The sequence below is a fragment of the Cebidichthys violaceus genome, unplaced genomic scaffold (assembly GCF_023349555.1).
Source record: "Cebidichthys violaceus isolate CVI_PGR_0920_01 unplaced genomic scaffold, fCebVio1.0.p SCAF_17, whole genome shotgun sequence".
In the NCBI taxonomy this organism is placed as follows: Eukaryota; Metazoa; Chordata; class Actinopteri; order Perciformes; family Stichaeidae; genus Cebidichthys; species Cebidichthys violaceus.
Genome location: NW_027176340.1, coordinates 4,128,149 through 4,149,499, shown reverse-complemented (window position 1 = coordinate 4,149,499; position 21,351 = coordinate 4,128,149). Strand labels below are relative to the sequence as shown.

At 40.9% G+C, this 21,351-nt stretch overlaps 4 protein-coding genes across 10 annotated transcripts; 2 read left to right on the top strand and 2 right to left on the bottom strand.

The window, feature by feature from the left end:
* Nucleotides 1-1,663: 1,663 nt before the first annotated feature.
* On the top strand, nt 1,664-7,221 carry tardbpb (TAR DNA binding protein b). Of its 5 annotated transcripts, XR_011103254.1 has the most exons (6): nt 1,664-2,431; nt 3,371-3,534; nt 3,631-3,780; nt 3,879-4,049; nt 4,158-5,230; nt 5,921-7,221. XR_011103254.1 is itself a non-coding variant. In XM_068712208.1 (5 exons), the coding sequence occupies exons 1-5, from the start codon at nt 2,191-2,193 to the stop codon at nt 4,650-4,652; spliced, it is 1,209 nt and encodes a 402-aa protein (XP_068568309.1). In that variant the 5' UTR covers nt 1,664-2,190; the 3' UTR covers nt 4,653-5,850. The 5 variants fall into 5 exon arrangements, 4 of the variants coding, with proteins under 4 accessions (XP_068568309.1, XP_068568307.1, XP_068568306.1 ...); XM_068712208.1 differs by lacking the exon at nt 5,921-7,221 and having other exon boundaries at nt 3,631-3,771; nt 3,882-4,049; nt 4,158-5,850; XM_068712206.1 differs by lacking the exon at nt 5,921-7,221 and having other exon boundaries at nt 3,631-3,771; nt 4,158-5,850.
* Nucleotides 6,596-11,877, bottom strand: LOC137873800 (retinoid-binding protein 7-like). 2 transcript variants are annotated; one of them, XM_068712209.1, is made up of 7 exons: nt 10,734-11,877; nt 10,217-10,395; nt 9,964-10,065; nt 9,023-9,146; nt 7,548-7,581; nt 7,319-7,385; nt 6,596-7,190 (listed from the first exon to the last, which is right to left on the bottom strand). In XM_068712209.1, the coding sequence occupies exons 1-7, from the start codon at nt 10,840-10,842 to the stop codon at nt 7,086-7,088; spliced, it is 720 nt and encodes a 239-aa protein (XP_068568310.1). In that variant the 5' UTR covers nt 10,843-11,877; the 3' UTR covers nt 6,596-7,085. The 2 variants fall into 2 exon arrangements, with proteins under 2 accessions (XP_068568310.1, XP_068568311.1); XM_068712210.1 differs by lacking the exons at nt 6,596-7,190; nt 7,319-7,385; nt 7,548-7,581; nt 9,023-9,146 and adding an exon at nt 9,308-9,708.
* Nucleotides 11,261-11,988, top strand: LOC137873801 (inner membrane-spanning protein YciB). The gene is made up of 4 exons (XM_068712211.1): nt 11,261-11,334; nt 11,443-11,505; nt 11,612-11,691; nt 11,782-11,988. Exons 1-4 carry the CDS (start codon nt 11,261-11,263, stop codon nt 11,940-11,942), a joined length of 378 nt encoding a protein of 125 aa, XP_068568312.1. The 3' UTR covers nt 11,943-11,988.
* A 590-nt stretch (nt 11,989-12,578) lies between these two features.
* Nucleotides 12,579-20,892, bottom strand: h6pd (hexose-6-phosphate dehydrogenase (glucose 1-dehydrogenase)). Of its 2 annotated transcripts, none has more exons than XM_068712203.1 (5): nt 20,875-20,892; nt 15,755-16,421; nt 15,546-15,663; nt 15,184-15,453; nt 12,579-15,067 (listed from the first exon to the last, which is right to left on the bottom strand). In XM_068712203.1, the coding sequence occupies exons 2-5, from the start codon at nt 16,394-16,396 to the stop codon at nt 13,722-13,724; spliced, it is 2,376 nt and encodes a 791-aa protein (XP_068568304.1). In that variant the 5' UTR covers nt 16,397-16,421; nt 20,875-20,892; the 3' UTR covers nt 12,579-13,721. The 2 variants fall into 2 exon arrangements, with proteins under 2 accessions (XP_068568304.1, XP_068568303.1); XM_068712202.1 differs by lacking the exon at nt 20,875-20,892 and adding an exon at nt 17,063-17,400.
* Nucleotides 20,893-21,351: the final 459 nt, after the last annotated feature.

The window sequence follows — 21,351 nt, the reverse complement described above, 5'->3', positions numbered from 1 at the left end:
TAAAATAAAGTAATAGTTTAGCATGTCATACAAATGTCAAAACAATATTAGTATAATACATAAAAATGTGATTGTTTATGTCATAAAAATTTAAATAAAATATAGTATAGCATGCCAAGAAAATATCATAGTATAGTGTCATAAAAATATAAAAGAAATTACACTATTTTTAAGTGAAAATATAGTATAGTATGTCATAAAAATGTATATTATCTTATACATTTTTTATTGTATAGTATGTCAGAAAATGGATTCATAAAAAATAATAGTATAGCATGTCATAAAAATGTTTTTTTAATTAATATTATAGTACTACAGCAAAATGTTATAGTATAGTATGTCATGAAAATGTAAACAAATATAGTATAGTATGTCATGAAAAGATCACAGTATAGCATGTCATGAAAATATATATAAATGTAATATTATAGTATGTCATAAAAATATCATAGTATTGTTTGTCATACAAATGTACAAAAAAAGTCATAGTATGTCAAGTCATGAATATGTCATACAAATCACAGTATAGCAGGTCATAAAAATGTCATACTATATTATGACATTTTTAAGGTATATAAAACAATGAGATTTTATATGACACTTATTTCAGCATGACATACTATGATGTTTTTAAATTACATTTTTATGTCATTTTTTCATGGCATACTATAATGGGATGGTTTTATGAAAGATTTTTATGGGATATTATACTATGACATGTTTTGTATATTTTTGTGGCATACTTTACTATAACTATTCTATGTGACAATTTTCAGAACTTTTTTTATGACATACTATATTGGTATGTTTTTTATATAATATATTTATGGAATACTATACTAGGAAATTACAATACAATGACATTTTTATTGCAATTTTATGCCTTTTTATGGCTCTTATGACTTGCTATACTATGACATTTTACATGACACTTTTTAAAACATACTATACGATGACTTTTTAAATTAAATTATGACATTTGTATGGCATACTCCAACACATTTTATATGACACTTTTTTCAGTATACAATGCTTTGACTTGTTTAATGACATTTTATATGACATTATATTATGCCATTTTTACAGTATACTATACTTTCTATACTATTATACTATATTTTAATGGCACTTTTATAGCATACTATATTATGACATTTTAAGGTATACAATACAAATCAATGTTATATTATATATATATATATATATAATATATATATATATATATATATATATTATTTATATATATATATATATATATATATATATATATATATATATATATATATATATATATATATTATATATTATGACCTGTGTCTCCAACGAAATTACGCACTTGCGTCTCATTGCAACCGCCATCTTCCCATCTCTGCAACAACATAAAACACGGAAGCTAGTGGAAATCTGGCCTACCATGCTCCCTTACGGGGAGGGGGAAGCAAAATATAGCTACATATCAACAAAACAATTAATTGAGTTGTATAATATTCCATTCAAACAATAAGCATATTATTTATCTGGAGTGTTGGTTTTACAACTTCATACAGACCAATGATGTAAACTTTCTTATATCAACGACACACTCTAGACACAAACACCACCATGAAATGAAACCGTCCAGCCTCATGACGTAGCTCCTTTTTCGATTGGATTAAGCCATTTTGGTAGGCCGTACATGGTGGTTTCATATTTCCCCTCGTGGAAGAAAATATCCCCCGCCGCATTTCTAACAGTGCATTTGAGACGAGACAAGCGTTTTATTGCAGCTGGATAACTTCATCAGCCACACTAGCAGTTCGAGGACATCGCTTTATTGGATCAGTTAGCGTGGGGCTGTGCGCAGTTGTTATCACGCGGCACAGTTGCACGGTAGTTGTCCAGTGTAACGACACACAGTTCTCTGTGGTCCCGTCGAACAAAGGAACAGCAAGGCCGATGCACGCTCGTGAGCAGTGCGAATATTATTCATGATATAGCTTGAGGTTTAACCCCCTCCGAAAGCCTTTTTTGTTACATTTTAATTTGACACATCTTTTCCTAAATTATAACTAACCACTTAGCGTGACTACTACAGTCCTGTTAGCAACATCGGCTACCGTTAGCCGTTATTGTGGACAACCAGCCGAGCTGCTGATTGCTAACCGTTAGCATTATTTTGATTCAAGCGAGGAGTTTTCTGTTTGGGGCAAAATGGCGGAAGTATATATTCGGGTGGCAGAGGAGGAAAACGAGGAACCCATGGAGATACCGTCCGAGGACGACGGCACGGTTCTGCTCTCCACTGTTGCCGCTCAGTTTCCAGGGGCGTGCGGCCTACGCTTCAGGAGCCCCGTGTCTCAGTGCATGCGAGGAGTGCGTCTCGTGGAAGGGGTCCTCCACGCGCCAGAGAACGGCTGGGGGAATGTGGTGTACGTGGTGAACTATCCAAAAGGTAGATATGACCGCGTTGCATTCGTTTTATCTTTTAACACTTTATCCGAATGGGTCTGTGAGGGTATTTATAATTCATGATGTAGCTTCAGCGCACTGAAAATAGATGACAATGACGTGACCTGTAGTTTGTCCACGCCCACAAACGTGCGCTTTGAGACGCTGAATGTGTTCACAAAAATAAACAAAACAAGATGTTTTGTACTTTTCGAAGTTGGTAATTTAGTTAGGCACACCGTGCAAAAGTTAAGACAGCAGCCCTGCAACACATGCTGTCTTCTTGGCGGTTAACGTTGCATGTTTTATTGAAGCTGGTGTCCAGTTAACATTCCGGTCATTCTAGAGACTGCAGTTGTTGGTGTCCATGACATATATTGAATTATACAGATACTTTTGTAATGTTAAGTCTACTACTGTCATAGATATGGATGTGACCAAAACACCTCGAATATTATGCCTTAATCGGGACATAACACTGCATTGTCTAGAATCACCTTAAAGTTGAAATTACGTTTTTAAAACGTTATTTTTTTTATTTCCATGAACATGGGATTAGTTTGAAATTAGTCTTTTATCGGAGAGGTATTATAGTTTGTTATATTTGCACCCAATAAACTAAGTGCAGCTGTATGTTCTAGCAACTGCATAATCATTAATAATTGATTTACATGAAAGACATGGATGTTAACACCCATTTGTTCATATTTGGTTTAAAATGCTTCTACTTGCAGATATGGTAAAGATTATGCTCTTGTGTAACAGTTATACAAAATAAGTCCGAACATTAGCAGAACAGTGGAAACAATAAATAGAAAACATTGATCGCATATTTTGCTCATTGAGCTAGAATCTATTTTTGCTCTTGTCGATTATTAACAATGTCAGGGTTGTGATGTTAGCTTGTGTTTTAATGGATTCCTCTGTGTTGATCACATTTTAGACAACAAAAGGAAAATGGAAGAGATCGACGCCTCCTCTGCTGTGAAAATGAAGAGGGGCGACATGAAGACGTCCGATCTGATCGTCCTGGGTCTTCCTTGGAAAACGAGTGAGCAGGACCTGAAAGACTACTTTAGCACATTTGGAGAAGTCATCATGGTCCAGGTATAACGTTACGAATAGTAATATGAATACACATTGCTTTGGGTTGTACGTGGTGACGGCTGATGTTCATCGCTCCGTGTTTTGTTCTTCTCTCAGGTAAAACGAGACGCCAAGACTGGAAACTCCAAAGGATTTGGCTTTGTGAGATTCACAGAGTACGAGTCGCAAGAAAAGGTGGTCTCCCAGCGCCACATGATCGACGGGAGATGGTGTGACTGCAAGCTTCCTAACTCGAAGGTGAATCTGGTAATGTCCACGTGTTTCCCTACACTTTATGGGAATACAAAAACGGTGTTATTACTCTATACGCTGTAGTATTTATTTCTGTCCCTTTTTGGGTACAGCAGGGTCCCGATGAGCCTATGAGGAGCCGGAAAGTGTTTGTAGGCCGTTGCACAGAAGACATGACCACCGACGACCTACGGCAGTTCTTCATGCAGTATGGGGAAGTCACAGATGTGTTCATCCCAAAGCCATTCCGGGCTTTTGCCTTTGTCACATTTGCAGATGATCAGGTATACTGTTCAATTTTTAGAAAGTACCTCCTGTTGTAGTTGTACTATTGCCCCGGATGACCTGATTCATGTCTTCTCCCCCCCCCCCCCCCTCCCCCCCTCTCATAGGTTGCCCAAGGTCTTTGTGGAGAGGACCTGATAATCAAAGGTGTCAGTGTTCACATCTCAAATGCTGAGCCCAAACACGGCAATAGGCAGTTTGATCGTACGACGCGGTTTGGGAACGGTTTCGGAGCTCAAGCATTTGGTAGCAGCCGTAGTGGGTTAGGGGGGAGCAGCACTAACAGTAGTCTGGCTAATTTCAGTAACTTCAATCTGAACCCTGCTATGATGGCTGCCGCTCAGGCGGCCTTGCAGAGTAGTTGGGGGATGATGGGTATGTTGGCTAGCCAGCAGCAGACTTCCACCTCAGGCAGCACCTCCAGTGGAACAAGTTCTAGTCGGGACCAGAGTCAGTCTTTCAGCACAGGCAACAGCAACTACGGCACCAGCTCAGCCAGCCTCGGGTGGGGAACAGGGTCAAACTCTGCAACCAGCGGTAGTGGGTTTAGTTCAGGTTTTGGGTCCAGTATGGAGTCAAAGTCATCTGGGTGGGGTATGTAAGTTAATTATTTGTATGGTAAGTATTGTGACAGAGATGAGTCTTTTCAAACATTTATTTCTGGTGTTGATGCCTATCTGAAAACTTAACACTTTTGTGGAAGCTGTTTTGTACATTTGGAAAAAAAAAATGCTAAAGATTTAATTTAGAAAGTGTTGAAGTGAATCGTTTACCAGGATGTTTGACTAAAGTGCTATTTTTTTTTGACGTCTCATTTGTTTGTATCCATTTCAACTGGATTCTCTAATGCATGTATTGTGAAATGTGATAACCATTTTGAAAATGCATGAATGTTTGTGTTTCACCATTATCCGGCTTCGTCATCGACTTAAAAAGCAATCTTGCATTGGGAAGAATCTGGTTGAAACCTAAATGTTTTAAGTGCAACTTTATTTACAGTCAAGTTCTGTGGAAAAAGCCTTCATTGAAATCTCTTCTGCAGTTCACCTCTCTTCCATTTTCCTGTGAGGAAGCTCCTCTTTGGCAGCATTCTTGGGGTGATATCGGTATCATTCTCCCTCTTCCCACCCGTAATGTATGCCATCAAAGAACGGCTTCACTCCGCATGTTCTGAGAGACGGTGGGTGTTTTCACTTTTATCCACTTTTTTTAAAAATGGAAAGAACTGCGCAACTGACATTTTAAGAACTGATGAGTGCGATTGAGGATGGCTTGTGGCGAAGAGTGAAGCGATGAGTGAGCGAACGGAGACACGCGTGAAACGGGACTGGCTGTGCAGTGAAAGAGCCCAATTTGACTGCTTTCTGAATGTGTGAGTGGAAGCTGCAGGCGCTGCGAGCGCCTCCCCTAACATGGACATTCTTTAAGTAGTACTTCAAGATTTTTCCTTTTTTCCTTTTAAAAAAAGTCTTTGCAAGTTTTTCCCTTACTTTTTATTAAGTATGTCGATCAAGTGCAGAAATATCAAAATGTAGTGGAATGTTGTGATGAATATTTGTACTGCTTCTATTATCTGATTTGAATGGTGTGTGCTTTCCTGTTATTGAACTGATCTGTAAGCGTGTACTTGATGTGGATGACACCTGCTGAAGACTCTGGGGGACGCGAGTGATAGTGTGAGAACGTGGAGTGGTGTGTCCAATAGCTCCCAGTAGCTCTTGTGTTGTTTGTGAGGTGTTTAAAAAAAAAAAAAAACATGTCAAATGAAGGGAGTTCTATAATAAAGTTCGTTTGAATAGATGCTTAGTTGATAATTAATTGGGTCAGTTTGTCAAATGAAAAAACCATCTAATTCGATTCACATATCTAGGGACCTTGGGCTCCGCTGGTCGAGGTCTCCGTTTGAACCCTGACTGAAGTCTGTTCTGAAGGATGAAGACGGAAGTTGCAACACTTTCAGTGTGTGTGGCGCCTTCTCAGACACGGGGTAGTACCTGTCTTCTTGCTGCTTTTGATAGCTTGTCCACGTTCATGATCCCCTTTTTTTTTTTTTTTTGATTCTCCACAGCTACTTGTAAGTTAGGAGGGAAGTTCTCTGTGTGTAGATGAGCTCAACAATGTGTCATCGCCTCAAAGTCATTCTTTTGTCTTCAATTTGGTTTAAGTAGTAGAACTAATGGCACATTGCTGAGCTTTGTAATTGGTGATTTTTTTTTAGACGGCCTTAGTTTCTTAGTGCTGCTTTTCTAGCTACACCTGTACAACCAGTAGTCGTGTCATGTCTACATTTAGGGAGTTTAACATGTTGCATTTTTTTAATTTTTTTTAGACATTGTTGTAAATGTGTAAATTCAATTATGTTTAACGCTGAGGTCACAGGTGGTGTTGTACTGTACTACATTATGTTGGGATGTTTCTAGTGTTTGGTCCTCATTTACATATTCATGAGGGGGGCGGAATGTTAGAGACTCCTGAATATACTGCAGACCAGTAGAGCAGCACTGACTATGGAATAGTCATAGTTTAACAAACAAAAGTAAAGAGATCTGAGACGTAGATTTTATTGGATTGCATTTGATTATACAGGTGTACCTAATAAAGTGGTCACTGAGTGAACATAATGGATAGTTTGCCTGACAGTAGTAGTTCTTGTTTGAGGTTTCCCGATGTGTAAAATACATATTCAGCTCATTTGTCGGTTTGGAAAAACAAGGCAGGTAAATCATATAGCAGAGTTCTTGTAGTCTGTCAATTTGACAAAGCTTTATTTATACTTCATAATCTGATCATATGTCATATTAGTGCCAATGCACTACGATATGACGATGCGTCAACAGGACCCACGACTTATAAGTCAAAAGTTATTTTCCAAATCTTCAGAAAGTACATAAAACATATACAAAGTAAGATTTTAATTCTGTGGAATGCTTGAAAGTTGAAATGCTAATTACCATAACAATGACACTTAATTTATTGTCCTGTATTAGTCGGCTTTCATGTTTCTTTGAATGTTGGGCTGCCGGTCTGTCTTGTCCTTATTCTCTGCTCTCCTCCTCAGTGTCTCTGCTTCTCCTCTTCTTCTTTTTCAAATCCCTCTGCTCCTGGTTCAGTTCTTCACTCTTATTTTGTATGTAGATGGACTGAAATAAATAAAGGCAAATTAAACATGAAGTTTGCTGTCTGCTGTAGAATATATATATATTTACCCTTACATAGTTTCAGTATTCTGCATTATGAGGATGAAATGTGTTGAGTAGAAATAACTCACCAGCGCAGTACTACGCCGAGCCACGAGCTTCACGTCTTCTGAAGACACCGTGCTTCTTTTAGCGTGTCTGAAATCAAGCATGAAATTGTAAATTAGATGCATTATAGAAAATGGAGATTATGCTAACTCTACTAGCTTAGATTGAGACAAAGGATTATAAATTAAAAGGCAGCACATGGTTAACTCATCAGCTGGTATGGTTTAAAAAAAAAAAAAAAAAGATTCTCACCTTGCAAAGGCTTCCAGGTCTTTAGCAAATATATCTGAAAACAGTGAGAGGATGTTGAGTTTAGATTGACCTGTGGTAATTATGACATATAGTCATATTGACTTATTAATGGTATGTTGTCCAGCTTTATACTTTTACATATATATATATATATATATATATATATATATATATACACACTGTATGTTCTTTACAGTTAGTTACACATATGTCTCTGTACTCTTCAGACAGTCAACACAGCAGTTTATGTGGAGCTGGAAGCTAGATAAATTCATTTAAAGATTTGTGTTTTTTTGTATAGAAGCAAAACTGTTTTTAAAGCTTTGTTTCCACATTTTAAATACCATCTTTGCATAAAATAACAAATACAAGTAGACACCAAAAGAGCAAACTTCCTGAAACGTTTCAATGTTCTCACACACACACACACACACACACACACACACACACACACACACACACACACACACACACACACACACACACACACACACACACACACACACACACACACACACACACACAATGTGGATAGTAAGCTATATGTGTGTGCTGTACACACTACACTTTCATTTTGGAATAACTGCAAAAAAAAGTCAATTATTGAATCATTGAATCATTCTGCAGGATTTCAGATGTATTTAGGGAACATATTGTGAAGGATTAAGTGATATAAATGTAATGCCACCATGTTAGTCCTTCAGCTCATTTTTTCAGAATGATTATGTTTTTTAAAAAGGACAGAAATACTTTAGAGAGCTGACAGGAAATGAGGTGAGACGCATCAAAAGGTGCTGGCTGGGCTCAACCCGCTACAGCACCAAGATACCTCTAAGAGTGACGGTAGAATGAGTTGATGCTGAGACGTCTGTGGAGTGCTTTGGTTGCATTAGAGCCTTCTGGATATGATATTTAACTATTATACTGGGCTCTGGTTGAGAACTGTGTGGAGGTTTTGGAAAACTCAGTATTGATAAAGGCATATAAACAATGAGTAAAAAAAAAAACAGTAAAATATAATCGTATATATTATATTATTTATAAACCTATAAACGCAGGTACTCAACTCAAGTACATTTACTCAAGTACTGTTCAAAATTACAATATTGAGGTACTTTTTTGAAGTATTTCCATTGTGATTTAATTTAGTTACTTTGCAGATTCTGATGAATACACAATATAATAAATAAATCATGGTTATAGATGGATGTAAACAACCCAGAAATCAGTTGAAATCAGCCCCACCTTTGCCAGCTGCAGCATTAAACTAATGCTGACACATAAACACATCACTACATATAATAACAATTGGATATCTATTGCAAATGTTGTGCTTCGTAATGATGTGTTTTGATATTTCGGCACATGGTACACCGATGGAGATCATACTCTGTTGGACAGATAACACACAATACAGTTCGTTGTGTGTCTCTGATGGTGTCTGCCGGACCAGCGCCTTGTTGACATAAACCCACCGCATTGTCTGAAGGTTGTCTCGGCTATCGCTGCTACGACTTGTCGGCTGAAGTCTCTCCGGTGGTCCTCGCTCATCCTCTGACACATGCGACCCACAGCATAATGGACGGCTGCCTTTAACCTCTGATTTCAAAACACTTCATTAGATTACAAGAGATATAATACACCAATATAGATGTGCTACCTGTCTGCTGCTGTACCAAACGGATATGTAGCTAGCTAACGTGAACGTTCAGTAACGTTCTTACCTGCTGAGTCTCGTCTTCATCAACGGACATTTTCTTTCAATCACAGCGGCTTCAACTGAGTAAGAATGTTGTGATAATTCTCACAGAATTAAGGTGTGACACAAGAAAAGCGACGCAGTGTTTGAACACATAGTTCAAGTGAGAAACAAAAACTCGCGGCACAAGTAGTTTACACAGACAACTTCCGGGTTTAATTCAATGTTTAATACACAGCGCCACCGTGTGGTCCGGAGGAGGTACTATAGCGCGGATACATTTAATCACACACATTAGCCCACACTCTAATTACAGGTTCTTTATGAAGTATATAAACTACATTGTGTGGCTTTTTATGCAATCTAATTGAAGTTCTCTGAAATCTGACATTGTTTTAAAAGACAAGTTCACAGAGTCCTTTTATAAATTTGCGTGCAGACTTGATCCTCACAAGTAAGTTCCTGAGGAGAGAAAATATGAACTTGTAACATTTTCCAACATACTTTAGGAAAAAAAAAGAAGCTAAAATTATCATATAGCAGGAATTGTATCAGTTTTCAGGGGGAGCAACATTTTCTTGTGCATAACCAATTAATATATACATTTTCTATGCGCACGAGTCCACAAAATACTATAAATAATGACTTTTAACGTGAATTTTACAAAGAGTTTATCAGTGTTTATTTAAGGGCCACCAGAATAAAGACTAGTCATACCAGATGAAGCTCATCTCCCTGAATCCAGTGAGTCCACCCTCGGTTCTTCTTTTCTCCTTTCTGAACACACACCAGCTTGTCATCTTTCCAGTTGACCACAGTCTGATAGAGAACAAACATGAAACACAACAAACTACACATGAATATGTTGGTTTTTTTTTTTTTTTACAGTAAAACAGAATGTAGAAACAGTAATTCATTGTCTTATATTGGGGTAGTGACTAAAATATTACATTTTATTTAAAGTTTTTACCTGGCATGACCTGTTGTCCATCCCTTTAGTCACCTCATTGACCTCTTCTCCAATTTTGAACGAAGTCTCGTAATTTCTAAAAGTGGTGAATGTCTTGATGGTGAAACAATCTCCGTCTTGCTTAATCACTTTCTGGGGCTTCAACATCGAGGCAATCTTGCGAGTTGCAAAATCAATGCCTGCGTGTCAAAGTGAGAGGAATTTGTTTTTTAAGAAGAAGTTTTCACTTTTGTTAATTCATTTTAACTTCATCGTGCCACCACGTCCACCGTGCTCTGATCAGAAGATAAATGAACATTTACTTTCACTGCATATGTTAACACTCTTCAGGACATCCACACAAACAATTGTTCCCCGATGATGAATCAAATACTTTCTCATTTAATCTACTACGATGGACAATTTTACGTTAACCTGCTCCATCCACTACACATACACGTTCCCCTCATATATATATATATATACTTAAACATTCATTGAAAGACAAGCGCTCATTCAAAGAACCGCTGACACCTACCAAGTGCAACCATGTAGCCCTCAAAGTTGACGTTGCTGACAATGTCCCACGTCCCGCTGTAGTCGACAGGCATCTTCACAGGTTTGACTCTCTGACTCTCCAAAAGCATGAGTATCAGGAGCAAACAGATTTAAGATGAATGGGAGGGATGTTTCATTGTGTGTCAATATGGGGTAAAGGGTGATGAAGGCTATTTTGGAGACATACAAAAGGAGGAGCACTGGAGGCGGAACAGGACCTTTTACCCATAATATGAGGAAACTATTCTTATCCTGTTAAGACAAAAGCCTCTACACCGGTCGTTATTTCTCACATCTTACATGTACCGAAGCAACCTGATGTTCAAGCTTAAGTTAATGTGCAGATGTTCGGCTTGCAGGGGAATACAATATGCAGCAGAGGTCTCTGTGCATGTGCGGCGTGAAATACAATCCTCACCCCTGCTCACATTTGGAGCGCTTAGTTCCTCAGCAGGACACATCCAGCCAGCAGCGTGACGGTAAAGTCAGCCCGAGTGTGAAACATCCATGTTTCTCTACATGCTGATATTCATGGCGTATCACGGCAGCAGATGGATACCAAGGAATCAGAGGTTAAAATTGTAAGTGCCGTTTTCATTAGTCACGTTTCTGTTTTGATCTGAAGGAATAAAATACCCCGTATGTCCTTACAACATTGTTTTACTGAGACGTTTTGTTGTGTTTCATAGTCAAATAGTGAATGCGGTGTTCGTGACGCTTGTCCTGGTCCCTCAGTTCTTCGTCATGGGAAGGTAACTGGGGCGCAGGTGATGTGGAATCGAGCCGTAGAGCTCATGGGTCATTGGTACAAGAGGGGGGGCGGGGCATTAATCACGCCGTCCTCTCTGTTTATTAAAGGCCAACATCCTCAAGGTACTGCAGGCAGCCTCTTCTGAACAACTTATCCGCCTCCATCGCCTTGTCCTTCGTAGCTTCAGGTAAAAGCGCCATCACATCAGAGACGTTTCACGTTTCACCACAAGCCAAAAAAAAAAAAAAAGGGATTAATACTTCAAATCTTCCAATAGGTTTTTCCGTGGTATTCACATTGGTAGACCCAGTTCCTCAGAGCTTGTGGGCCTCCTATCATGTGTTCGGGCTGCTGACATGTGGACAAGGACTATGCACCGCCATCCTGACTCTGACAGCAGCAGCATGTGTGAGAAAACGACTGAAGCGTCATCATTAGGTTACATGGAGAAACTGCTGCATCCAAACCTTTTCACACACGTTATGTTGACAGGACACAACCACCCCGGAGCTGTACTACATGTCCCTTATTCTGACTGCTGCTTCTATTTCCAGTACAGGTGAAGAACACTTGTTGTGAATTATAGAAGACCATTCGTACGCTGGGTTTTCAGTTCAAAAAAGGGAGTAACACCTGCCTGTGTCTATTCAGGTTTTTTCATGGTGAGAGGAGGACTCTGGTTGACTCGCAGGAAGCTCGCGACGGAGCCAAGCAGAAACAATGAGCAGCATAGCAGACCAGCTGTCGCACGTTGACATCGGATCCTCCACACATTAAGATTTCATGTGGTTTCCGTGCCACCGGCAGCTGGTAACGTCAGACCATGAGAAAGCGTCTTAATCCGTCTCACGTTTCAACGCTCACTTCAGAAAAACATCACAGAGCAGGCGTTCCTGTCGGGCGTCAGAAGCCGTTCGCTGTTTTGTTGGACAGTTGTTTCATGTAACAATCAGTCATCAGCTAATAAATATGTACTTTTTGTAGATTGAGTGTATACTAATTCTTACAGTACTGAATAAGGAGGTTTATCTCACTGCAAAAGTAAAGCTACATTAAACAGATTAAAGCAAGAAAATGCGTTCAAATTTTAATCAGTTTGGAACATTCACAAAATGGAAAATGATAGTAATGGAAAGAAAATCTAAAATTACAACATGTGATGCTCACATTACAATGCATGGGGGAAACATTGATTGAAGATGTAATTACTGTAAAACAGACTATTATCAAATTGTCCTTTACGGAAATGTACTGTTTTAGGAGAACAGGATGCAGGACAGCGTCTCCTCTCGTCAGCTGAACTAACAACAACGTGACAATCTAAAGAAGGTAGGTCAAATAAACATGTTGACTGAAATAAAGCTGCTCCTGTTTGGACTACAGGTATTAAAAGATTCTAGGTATTGTTTTACAGAAATGTGCCGTTTTATTAAAGAAGCACCCGATATTTTTGCATTACCTGAAGTATTTCAACAACGTATGTTAATAATAGATATATCAATACTATATTGTGAATGGGACCGGTCACACCAGTGTTTTCTAAAACGCACTAGTCTCACGTGGGTCACTGCCACGCAGCCATAGAAAACATACAATCGAGAAGTGTGGATTACAAAGTGAACAGCATATCTGTGAATTCACAAAATCACCTGAGATCATACAAACACCCTGGATTATGAGTAATACATCATCAAAAACAGTTTGTCGGTTAAAAAAAAATCAGTTTTTTTGGCACGAGACGTCTACGACATCAGATATGCATAAAGCGCTGCATACCCTGTAAACGACGACAGTGATGTATTGCTCTAGATTTTCACTCATCTCATACATAATTAGGCATAGATTAACTATTAAAAAAAGTCTACATATGCGTTTCACTCACACAGAGAAAGATTTGAAGTAACTTTCAGCAGAAGAGGCAGCTGTAACAGTTGTTTTTAACCCATTAACTACAGATTGTAAATACTCAACAATCCTGCCAGAAACCATGATTGCATAACGTAAAAATAGTCTCATTGCTTCCCGATAGACAGCGGGACTGTAATCAGTCTACCTGCACTCATTGCGCAAAACCAGAACTTTTCACAAGCTGGTTGACGGCCGTGAGTACTAACAATAGGTTGTTGTTTGCGTTCATTATGGTTATTTTGGGGGGGGAATAGCTTTGGAGGGAGGCTTGAAGGGAAACGATCTAATTGTAAGTCAGGATCGTAATTCCTATCCTAAAAGTGCGTCATAGTCTATGTACCAAACGAGTCTGCCATCAGCAGGCTTCACCCCGGTGACGGGCCACTTGTCCGGGTTGTCCTTCACGCGGCTCAGCTGGGTGATCAGTTCGTGCTTGCCTTTGCCCATCACTAAAAGAGCCACCGTACGAGCTCGGTTAATGGCACTGAAAGTGAGGCTCATGCGCTGGTGAGGCTTGACGGGGCTCTCGGTGAGGGCGACCAGACTCTCCCCAAGTTCGTCCGCTTTACTGCCGGGGAACAGGGAGGCCGTGTGGCTGTCGTAGCCGACTCCCAGCAGCACGAAGTGGAAGCTGGAGCCGTTCACCAGCTTGCTGATCTCCTTCTCGTACAGCGGCGCTCCTCCGTCCTCCTCCACGCATAGACGCTGGTTGAGCTGCACTGGCATGGGGTGGATGTTGAAATAGGGTATCCTCACGTGTTGCAGCAGATGGTCGTGCAGCCCGTGGAAGTTGGACTCCAGTTCAGTCAGCGGCACGCATCGCTCGTCCACCATCCACACGTGGGTGTAGCTCCAGGGGAAGGAGAAGTGGTGCAGGGCCAACCTGTGGAACAGAGCGAGGGGAGTGGACCCACCGGAGATGGCGAGATGGAAGACACCGCCCTCACGCACAGCTGCCTCCGCTGCTTCCTCAATGTCCGCGGCTAGCCTCTCCATCAGCTCCTCGGCCCAGGCCGACACCATGTCAGCGCTACGAAATTTCCCTTGCATTACTTGGAAGTTGTTTGCCGACGCGCCGCCCATCTGATCAGGGCTGATTATCACCACCTCGCTGTTGTAGGCGATGTCTTTACCATTCACGCGGATGTCCAGCATGTCTCGGTTGTCGGCTCCGCCGGGGTAAATGCGGGGGTGAGAGCCGGCCAGGCTATCGAGCAGTGGCGTCCACAAGGCCCAGGAAGCCAGCAGGTTTTCAGCACTAATGAAGCTATTTTTACGTCCAGCAAAAATGTGGGAAATAAGTTCTGAATAGGCTTCCTTCTGCTCTGTTGGAGTTTGCACATAATAGTCTGAAATAGGTAACCCTAGAATATCGACATCCGTATGCTCCGTCACTTCCTTCCAATCACCGTCCATCGAAACTGGCCTGAACAAATTCTTACTTACAAGAATAGCTGGATATCGAAGGCTGCCATGACCGAAGTAGAAAACGATTTGTTTGGGCTTGCAGTGGACGCCACTGGGGTTCTGAAGACAAAAGATGTCATTCTTGAAAAGTATGCGTGCATAACCCACCCGTTCATCCAACATCTTCCCGGAGAGCAGAAGCATTGGCACGCCTTCATACTGGGCCTCGTCGATGTGTGCCAATACAGCTGGAAGACACAAACGAGGATCGCTCATTAGAAGAACCGTAATCATTGTGCAGCAACTGTTTTAAAACAAGTAAAGAACACATAAACTCATGGCGATTAAAAAGTAAAGCTGTCACCTGCAAATGTCGGCGTGAGACTGACGTGATCCGCCGTCTTATTCGTCTCCTGCTGGACTGTCGTTTGGTATGCTTGGTACTGGCCGACCACAGCTTGATTCTTTCTCAAAGGCAGCATGGCGCTGAAGATCTGCAGCTTCTTTCGGAGGACTTCTTCACTGCTGCTCAGATTCATGGGAAGCCTCATCGTCAACAGGGTCATAACCTCAGTCAGGTGGTTCTGTAGGACGTCCCTGATCACCCCGTACCGGTCATAGAAGGATATACGACCTGGAGGACCAATGAGAGAACACGTGATTATCTTTATTGAATTCTTGCTACTTTTTCCCATTTCCATATCATTTCTACATATTTGAAATGACCTTTAACATCAAGGGTCTCTTTCATTACGATCTCCACCCTCTCGATGTGGTGCTTGTTCCAGATGGGATCCAGAAACTTCTTGTTCTCTGTTCTGAATGGAAGTATCTTTGCAACAACCTTTTCACAGAAAAAAAAAATAAAAAATACACACCATGAGTTCAAACATCTCAGACGACAGACTCACGGGTGACGTGTGAGGTTCTCTTACCTGCTTCCCCAGGTAATGGTCAATTCTGTACATTTCTTCATCCTTCAAGGAGCTCCCGAGCTCAGTCGCAAGTACCTGAGCGCTCCTGAAGTCGTGTCCGAAAGGTTTCTCTAGCACCACTCTCAGCCACGCCCCGCCGGTCGGCCTACAGCTCTTATTTATCTTATCAGCAACATCTACGTACGCGAAGGCCGGTAGCGAGAGGTAGAACAGCCGGCCCGCCTCTGTCATTCCCTCTTGTTGAAGCTCTCGCTCAATGTGCTCGGCCAGATCCCGGTAGTCCTCCAAGGTCTTCAGCTGCCGATACCGTGCGAGCCGCAGGAACTGCTCCTTCAGCAGAGCGCAGCGCTCCGGCGCTACATCCTTTGAGCAGGACACCGCCTTTAGGATCTCGAAGAGGACCGGTGTGGCCTTGTCGGCGGGCGACAGTCCTCCGCCGTAGAAGGAAAAGGTGTTTCCACTACTGACCTGGTTCGCGTACAGCTGGAAGAAGCCCTGCCACAGGTACTTCTTCGCCAGGTCACCGGTGCCTCCCACTACGACCACTGAGACGTGGCCGGTTCTCTGGGCCTCGGCTCTTTCCTCGCCATTTCCTCCCTGGGCACGCAGAGCGACCAGAAGCAGGAGCGCAGTCACAAACATGCTCCGGTCCTACCCGTCTACACTCCTGTATGAACACAGCCACAAGAGACGTTACATGGAGGCAGACCTGTAGACCGCTGAGACATCAGGACGTCATATCAAGGCTCAGTATTTGATTAACGCCAGGCATGAACATGCATGTCTGTCGGATTGCAAATAACAATTATTTCCCCCTTTTGATTAATCTGACGATTATTTTCTTGATTACATATCTTATCTATGAAATTATAATTTCTATTATAATTAAAAGCAGCAATCCATCACAATCAAGAAGCTAGAAAGCAAAACTTTTGTATTTGTGACTGAAACAATCAAAAAAAAATTGTTGAAATAAAATAGTCGCTCATCACTATTCTCTTGATTAACTCATTGAATGAACGGCAAATTTTTCCATCTCTAAAAATGTTTGAGATAAAAAGCAATTTGAACATGAAAGTTGCCCCCCCTTTTTTGTCTTAGTGAGATATAAATTCATTCACATTTTGAACAACGCACACATGCAATGGATACTGCTGAACTGCTTTTGTAATGTCAAATATTTCATAAACGTGTCACAATTAAACTTAAAAGTCACATCTACACATCTAAGAGTCAACAGATGCATAAATCGGAACACTATGAATGTAAAGCAATAGTTAATATAACCTGGAAAAAAATGGAACTTACACAATTCCCCACAGACAGAATAGATCAGCAATAATTTACTGAGCACCGTCTCTTTCTCCAGCTCTTTTGAAGTCGCTTGAGAGCTGCTGATGTGGTGCAGTTACGATTGTGTGAGCGTAGTGATCAGTGGATCCTAGCATACTGGTGGAGCTATGGGTGTCGACTTTGCACTTTGCTCAGGGGCATCGAGCGTTCTGTGCAACCTCTGTGCTGGTAAGGGACTGCTGGGAATGTCCAACCAGCTGTTGGAAAAGGAAATGTACTTATGACTTCTGGTGACGAGTAGTTCTTTTGATTACCAATGTTGAATGCACTTATTGTAAGTCGCTTTGGATAAAAGCGTCTGCTAAATGACTGTAATGATAATGATTCTGATGAACCGACTTCAAATAATAGTAATTTAGCGAGATGGGAAGGCTGACGCCAAAGACGATGCGCGCTCCGGTGGGCAGAATCAATATCAACACACGGTAACTGTGTCACTTCACAGCGACACAGTACAAATATTTCATGCCTTATGAATGATGCAGCTGTGATCAGTCCCTCAATTGTGGAAACAATGAGTTTAATTGTGGTGAAAATACTTTTATTTTGACCTATAATATATAACAATATTCTTTAACATGCCTCCCTTTTCAAATACAAGGAACGTAAGCATTATAGAGCTCTCTCTCTCTCTCTCTCTCTCTCTCTCTCTCTCTCTCTCTCTCTCTCTCTCTCTCTCTCTCTCTCTCTCTCTCTCTCTGGAAATTGTACCCGTTGAACAGGACACCCGCGGTATGACGCTCATTTTATGACTGAATGCAACATCTGGAATCCCAGTGTTCCACAATTGTGTTTACACAGCGCAGCCGCAATGCAAACAGCAAAGGCCACCTCACTGATTCAACAACAGCTGACATTAAGGTCTGATTTACTTTGTCAAGGATTACTGGAGTCAAAATATTTCTGTACAACTTGTTAAATCTTATACGGGGATTAACAAACATACACAAGGTCGACTTCTAGATGACAAACTTTTCTCACTAAATTGCTCTTTTAAAACCACATGCACTCTTGTCACTTTTTCTCTATTGGCTTTGAGGCTTTTACTTGTCTGCTTATCACCATGCAGGAATCAATTAAGAGGCAGATCATCTGAAAAGACACTATCTTCATTCAGCTTTGCATTTCTGTGCAGCTCTTCCAACAACACATGATTCCTCCACATATAGTTACAACTCGCTATACAGAAGGAGCAACAAAAAAAAAGCGCATCTTTCCATCTCCTGAAGTGATTATCGCACATGATCCTCAACTGACCGTCTCACATTCTGTTATTCTCTGAATTTCATTCTGGTGAAATTCTAAGGAAGTTTCCTTTAGAGGAAGGTGCCCACATGTACAATGAGGACTCGTCAGAGGAATATCTGTGGCCACATTTGTCACAACCAAGTGGTCTGCAGTAAATAACATGAGTCTTCTGCCAGGGATGAAGCTACCGACGATCTTTAGCCGACAGTCTGTTGAATTTGGAACATGGTTTGGTAAAAAAAAAAAAAAAAAAGGTGCGCAGTATTATCCTTGTGAATAACTTGCGAATGACAAAAGTTTCCAAAAAGAACTTTATTTGGCTGTAAATGGATCTGTCATCAGCACCTTGTTCACCTCAGTGTTTTCATGCAAATCAAGCAGAAATGACGTTCAACCTCAACACTCCGTTAAACCCGGAACATGAATAACAAGGTGAAGACATGCAAATGTGGCCAACGGTCAAAGTGATAACGCCGACAGACGAGGTGATCTCAACTGGTTCAGACATTCAGATTTTTCTGAAGCATAAATTACAATTAAAGATTTTTGTTTTAAAACATATTTCATAACTTTTTTTTATGTTTGGATTACATGTGAATATATCATTTTCTTTTGGCCAGCTGTTCCAGTTCAATATATTGATTCATTTTAAAAAGAGACAACTGGAATTTTTATGAGCCAAAAAAAAGTTTTGCTCCATTTCCCAGAAATCCTGTGCCTTTAAGGGAACATAGCAGCTTAAATAAACGTAAGCATGGCTTGTGAGACACACACACACACACACAATTCCAAGCCACCGCCCTACACCCCCTCCTACCTACTTCCACTCTGTTTGCACATACACATGGAGGGTCTGCCATATTATCCCAAACCAGCAGGGAGTGGGAGGGGGTTTTTAAACCCATCAACAACTAGTCTATGGCTCAATCCCAACGTCCACACTCACAGCTTAGGGCCGCCCCTGTGTCAAATCGTCCAGTGCTTGAGGGCTCTCTCGCAGTCATTTTAAGCCCTTTCTGCACACCGTCTGTAAGCCTGCATCTCTGCAGACTTTGCCTGACGGACTTACCGACAATTCATAGCGTTGTGACATTAAACACGGGGTAACCGGAGAGGAAGCCTGGCCGCGTGGGACAAATGAAGAGGATGGCATATTTCATTTACACAGAAACATTAACGTTAAGGATTCAGGATGGTGCATAAAAACACGCAAGCAGAGACTATATAACACGCCTGGTTTATTCATCAACCATTTCTTTTCATTTTGCTTACTGAAACTGTTTTGACAAATACGAGGAAATAGATTATTTGACATTCATCTGGTAAGGAAAGAGCCTGGAAGACGTTCAAATCAGACAGTATCAGTAAAAAAAATGTCAAATAAACACCCACAATTGTACATAACATGTTCTGGTGTCATCATGGTAACGTGAATATGGTATCTACGCCATTTCAAGCCCTCACAGTTTCTCTCACACTAAACCATTTACCAGGTGACGTCAGTAAGTCCCTGAGGGTTCAGGACTTAAGGCCTGAGGGGGGACAGGACAGGACATCAAGCTGACTTGCGCTTACTGACCAAGTGCAACGCCCACAAATGGTTGCGTGCAATAACTTGAACAAACATTTAGTCATGAACTATGACAGACATTTCATATTGTCACACAGACGATAACAAGTTAAAGATTACATTTTATTTAGGATCAAATATTCCCATGGCTCGTCTGAAAACGGTAGATGTGTTTCTTTTGATTGTTAAGTGTTGTGTATTTACATACAACATATATTTATTATTGTTTACACCTGTTAGCAGCTACAACCCTAATATCTTCAATTGTGCAATACTGACGTAACAGTGCAATCATTTAGTATAATAATTCAACTTTTTATTTAATATTTTATTAGAATTTCTCCAAGTTATACAATTATATTGAAGAACGGGAGCAACTGTAACGTAACCCAATTTCCTCCGGGGATCGAACAAATATTTACGAATCTGATATTAATTTACATTTTTCTTGCCGGAGAAAGGGAAGGCTTTACAAACGGTTGAAAAACAAGACATCAGGAATGAAAGTAACTAGTAACGTTCGAAACGTAACTAGTAACGTTTGAAACGTAACGTGACTCACGTTCCCAACCGCTCTGGTCTGGTGAACGTAGCGTTAGGTCAGCGTAATCGCGTTAGCGTAACGCTACGTGACTTTATCTTAAACACAGGAACTGCTCGTTTACAGCGAATTAATCAATGGACGTTACAAGGCATCCCACCGTTGTCGTTTACTTTACACACACCGACAGATGAACGGTTAGGTGGACATCTATCCAACGATTCCACCTGCTAGTTAGCTGTCAAACTTCACTTCCGCTAACGTTACAAACAAAGAATGCTCCGCAATCCTTTTTTCTTAAATCTAAAGCTACTGCAGTTTCACCACAACTGCTGATAAGACTCAAGTATAAAACCCCACATGTGACAGCGGCTGACAGGATGCGTAAGAAGCAAATTGGAAACGAACCTGCCCCGTGGTGGCATGGAAGATAGTACAACATCAATACACGCTTCCTGCAACAGTCACGTGACACGGTTCCGCCGCCTGTACCTTATACCGCAGGCTGCAGACAGCTATGAATTTGTGTTATAAGACTCGGTCCTACAATAGCATGTTTTGGATGGATACAGTTTAAAATCGAGGGACTAGGACTCGAGAGAGAAAAAGAGTGGTTTCCCTCTACTTCAGCTGCAGAAAATAGTGCTTCTGGTCCCTCATCAACAAGTATGCATCACCAGTGGGACGCGTAGGTGCCAGGTTCAGAGGAGGGAATCTCTCAAATCTATATTGTGCAATGGTCGTTCTTGAAATTGATTATACAAGGGGAAATATATAAGTAAAGGTATGATGTGGAGATAAGCCAATACAGCACTGTACAGGAGGTTATATGATAGAAGTCAAAACACTGACTCTAAACGTAATACAAGTCCTAACTAAGACAAC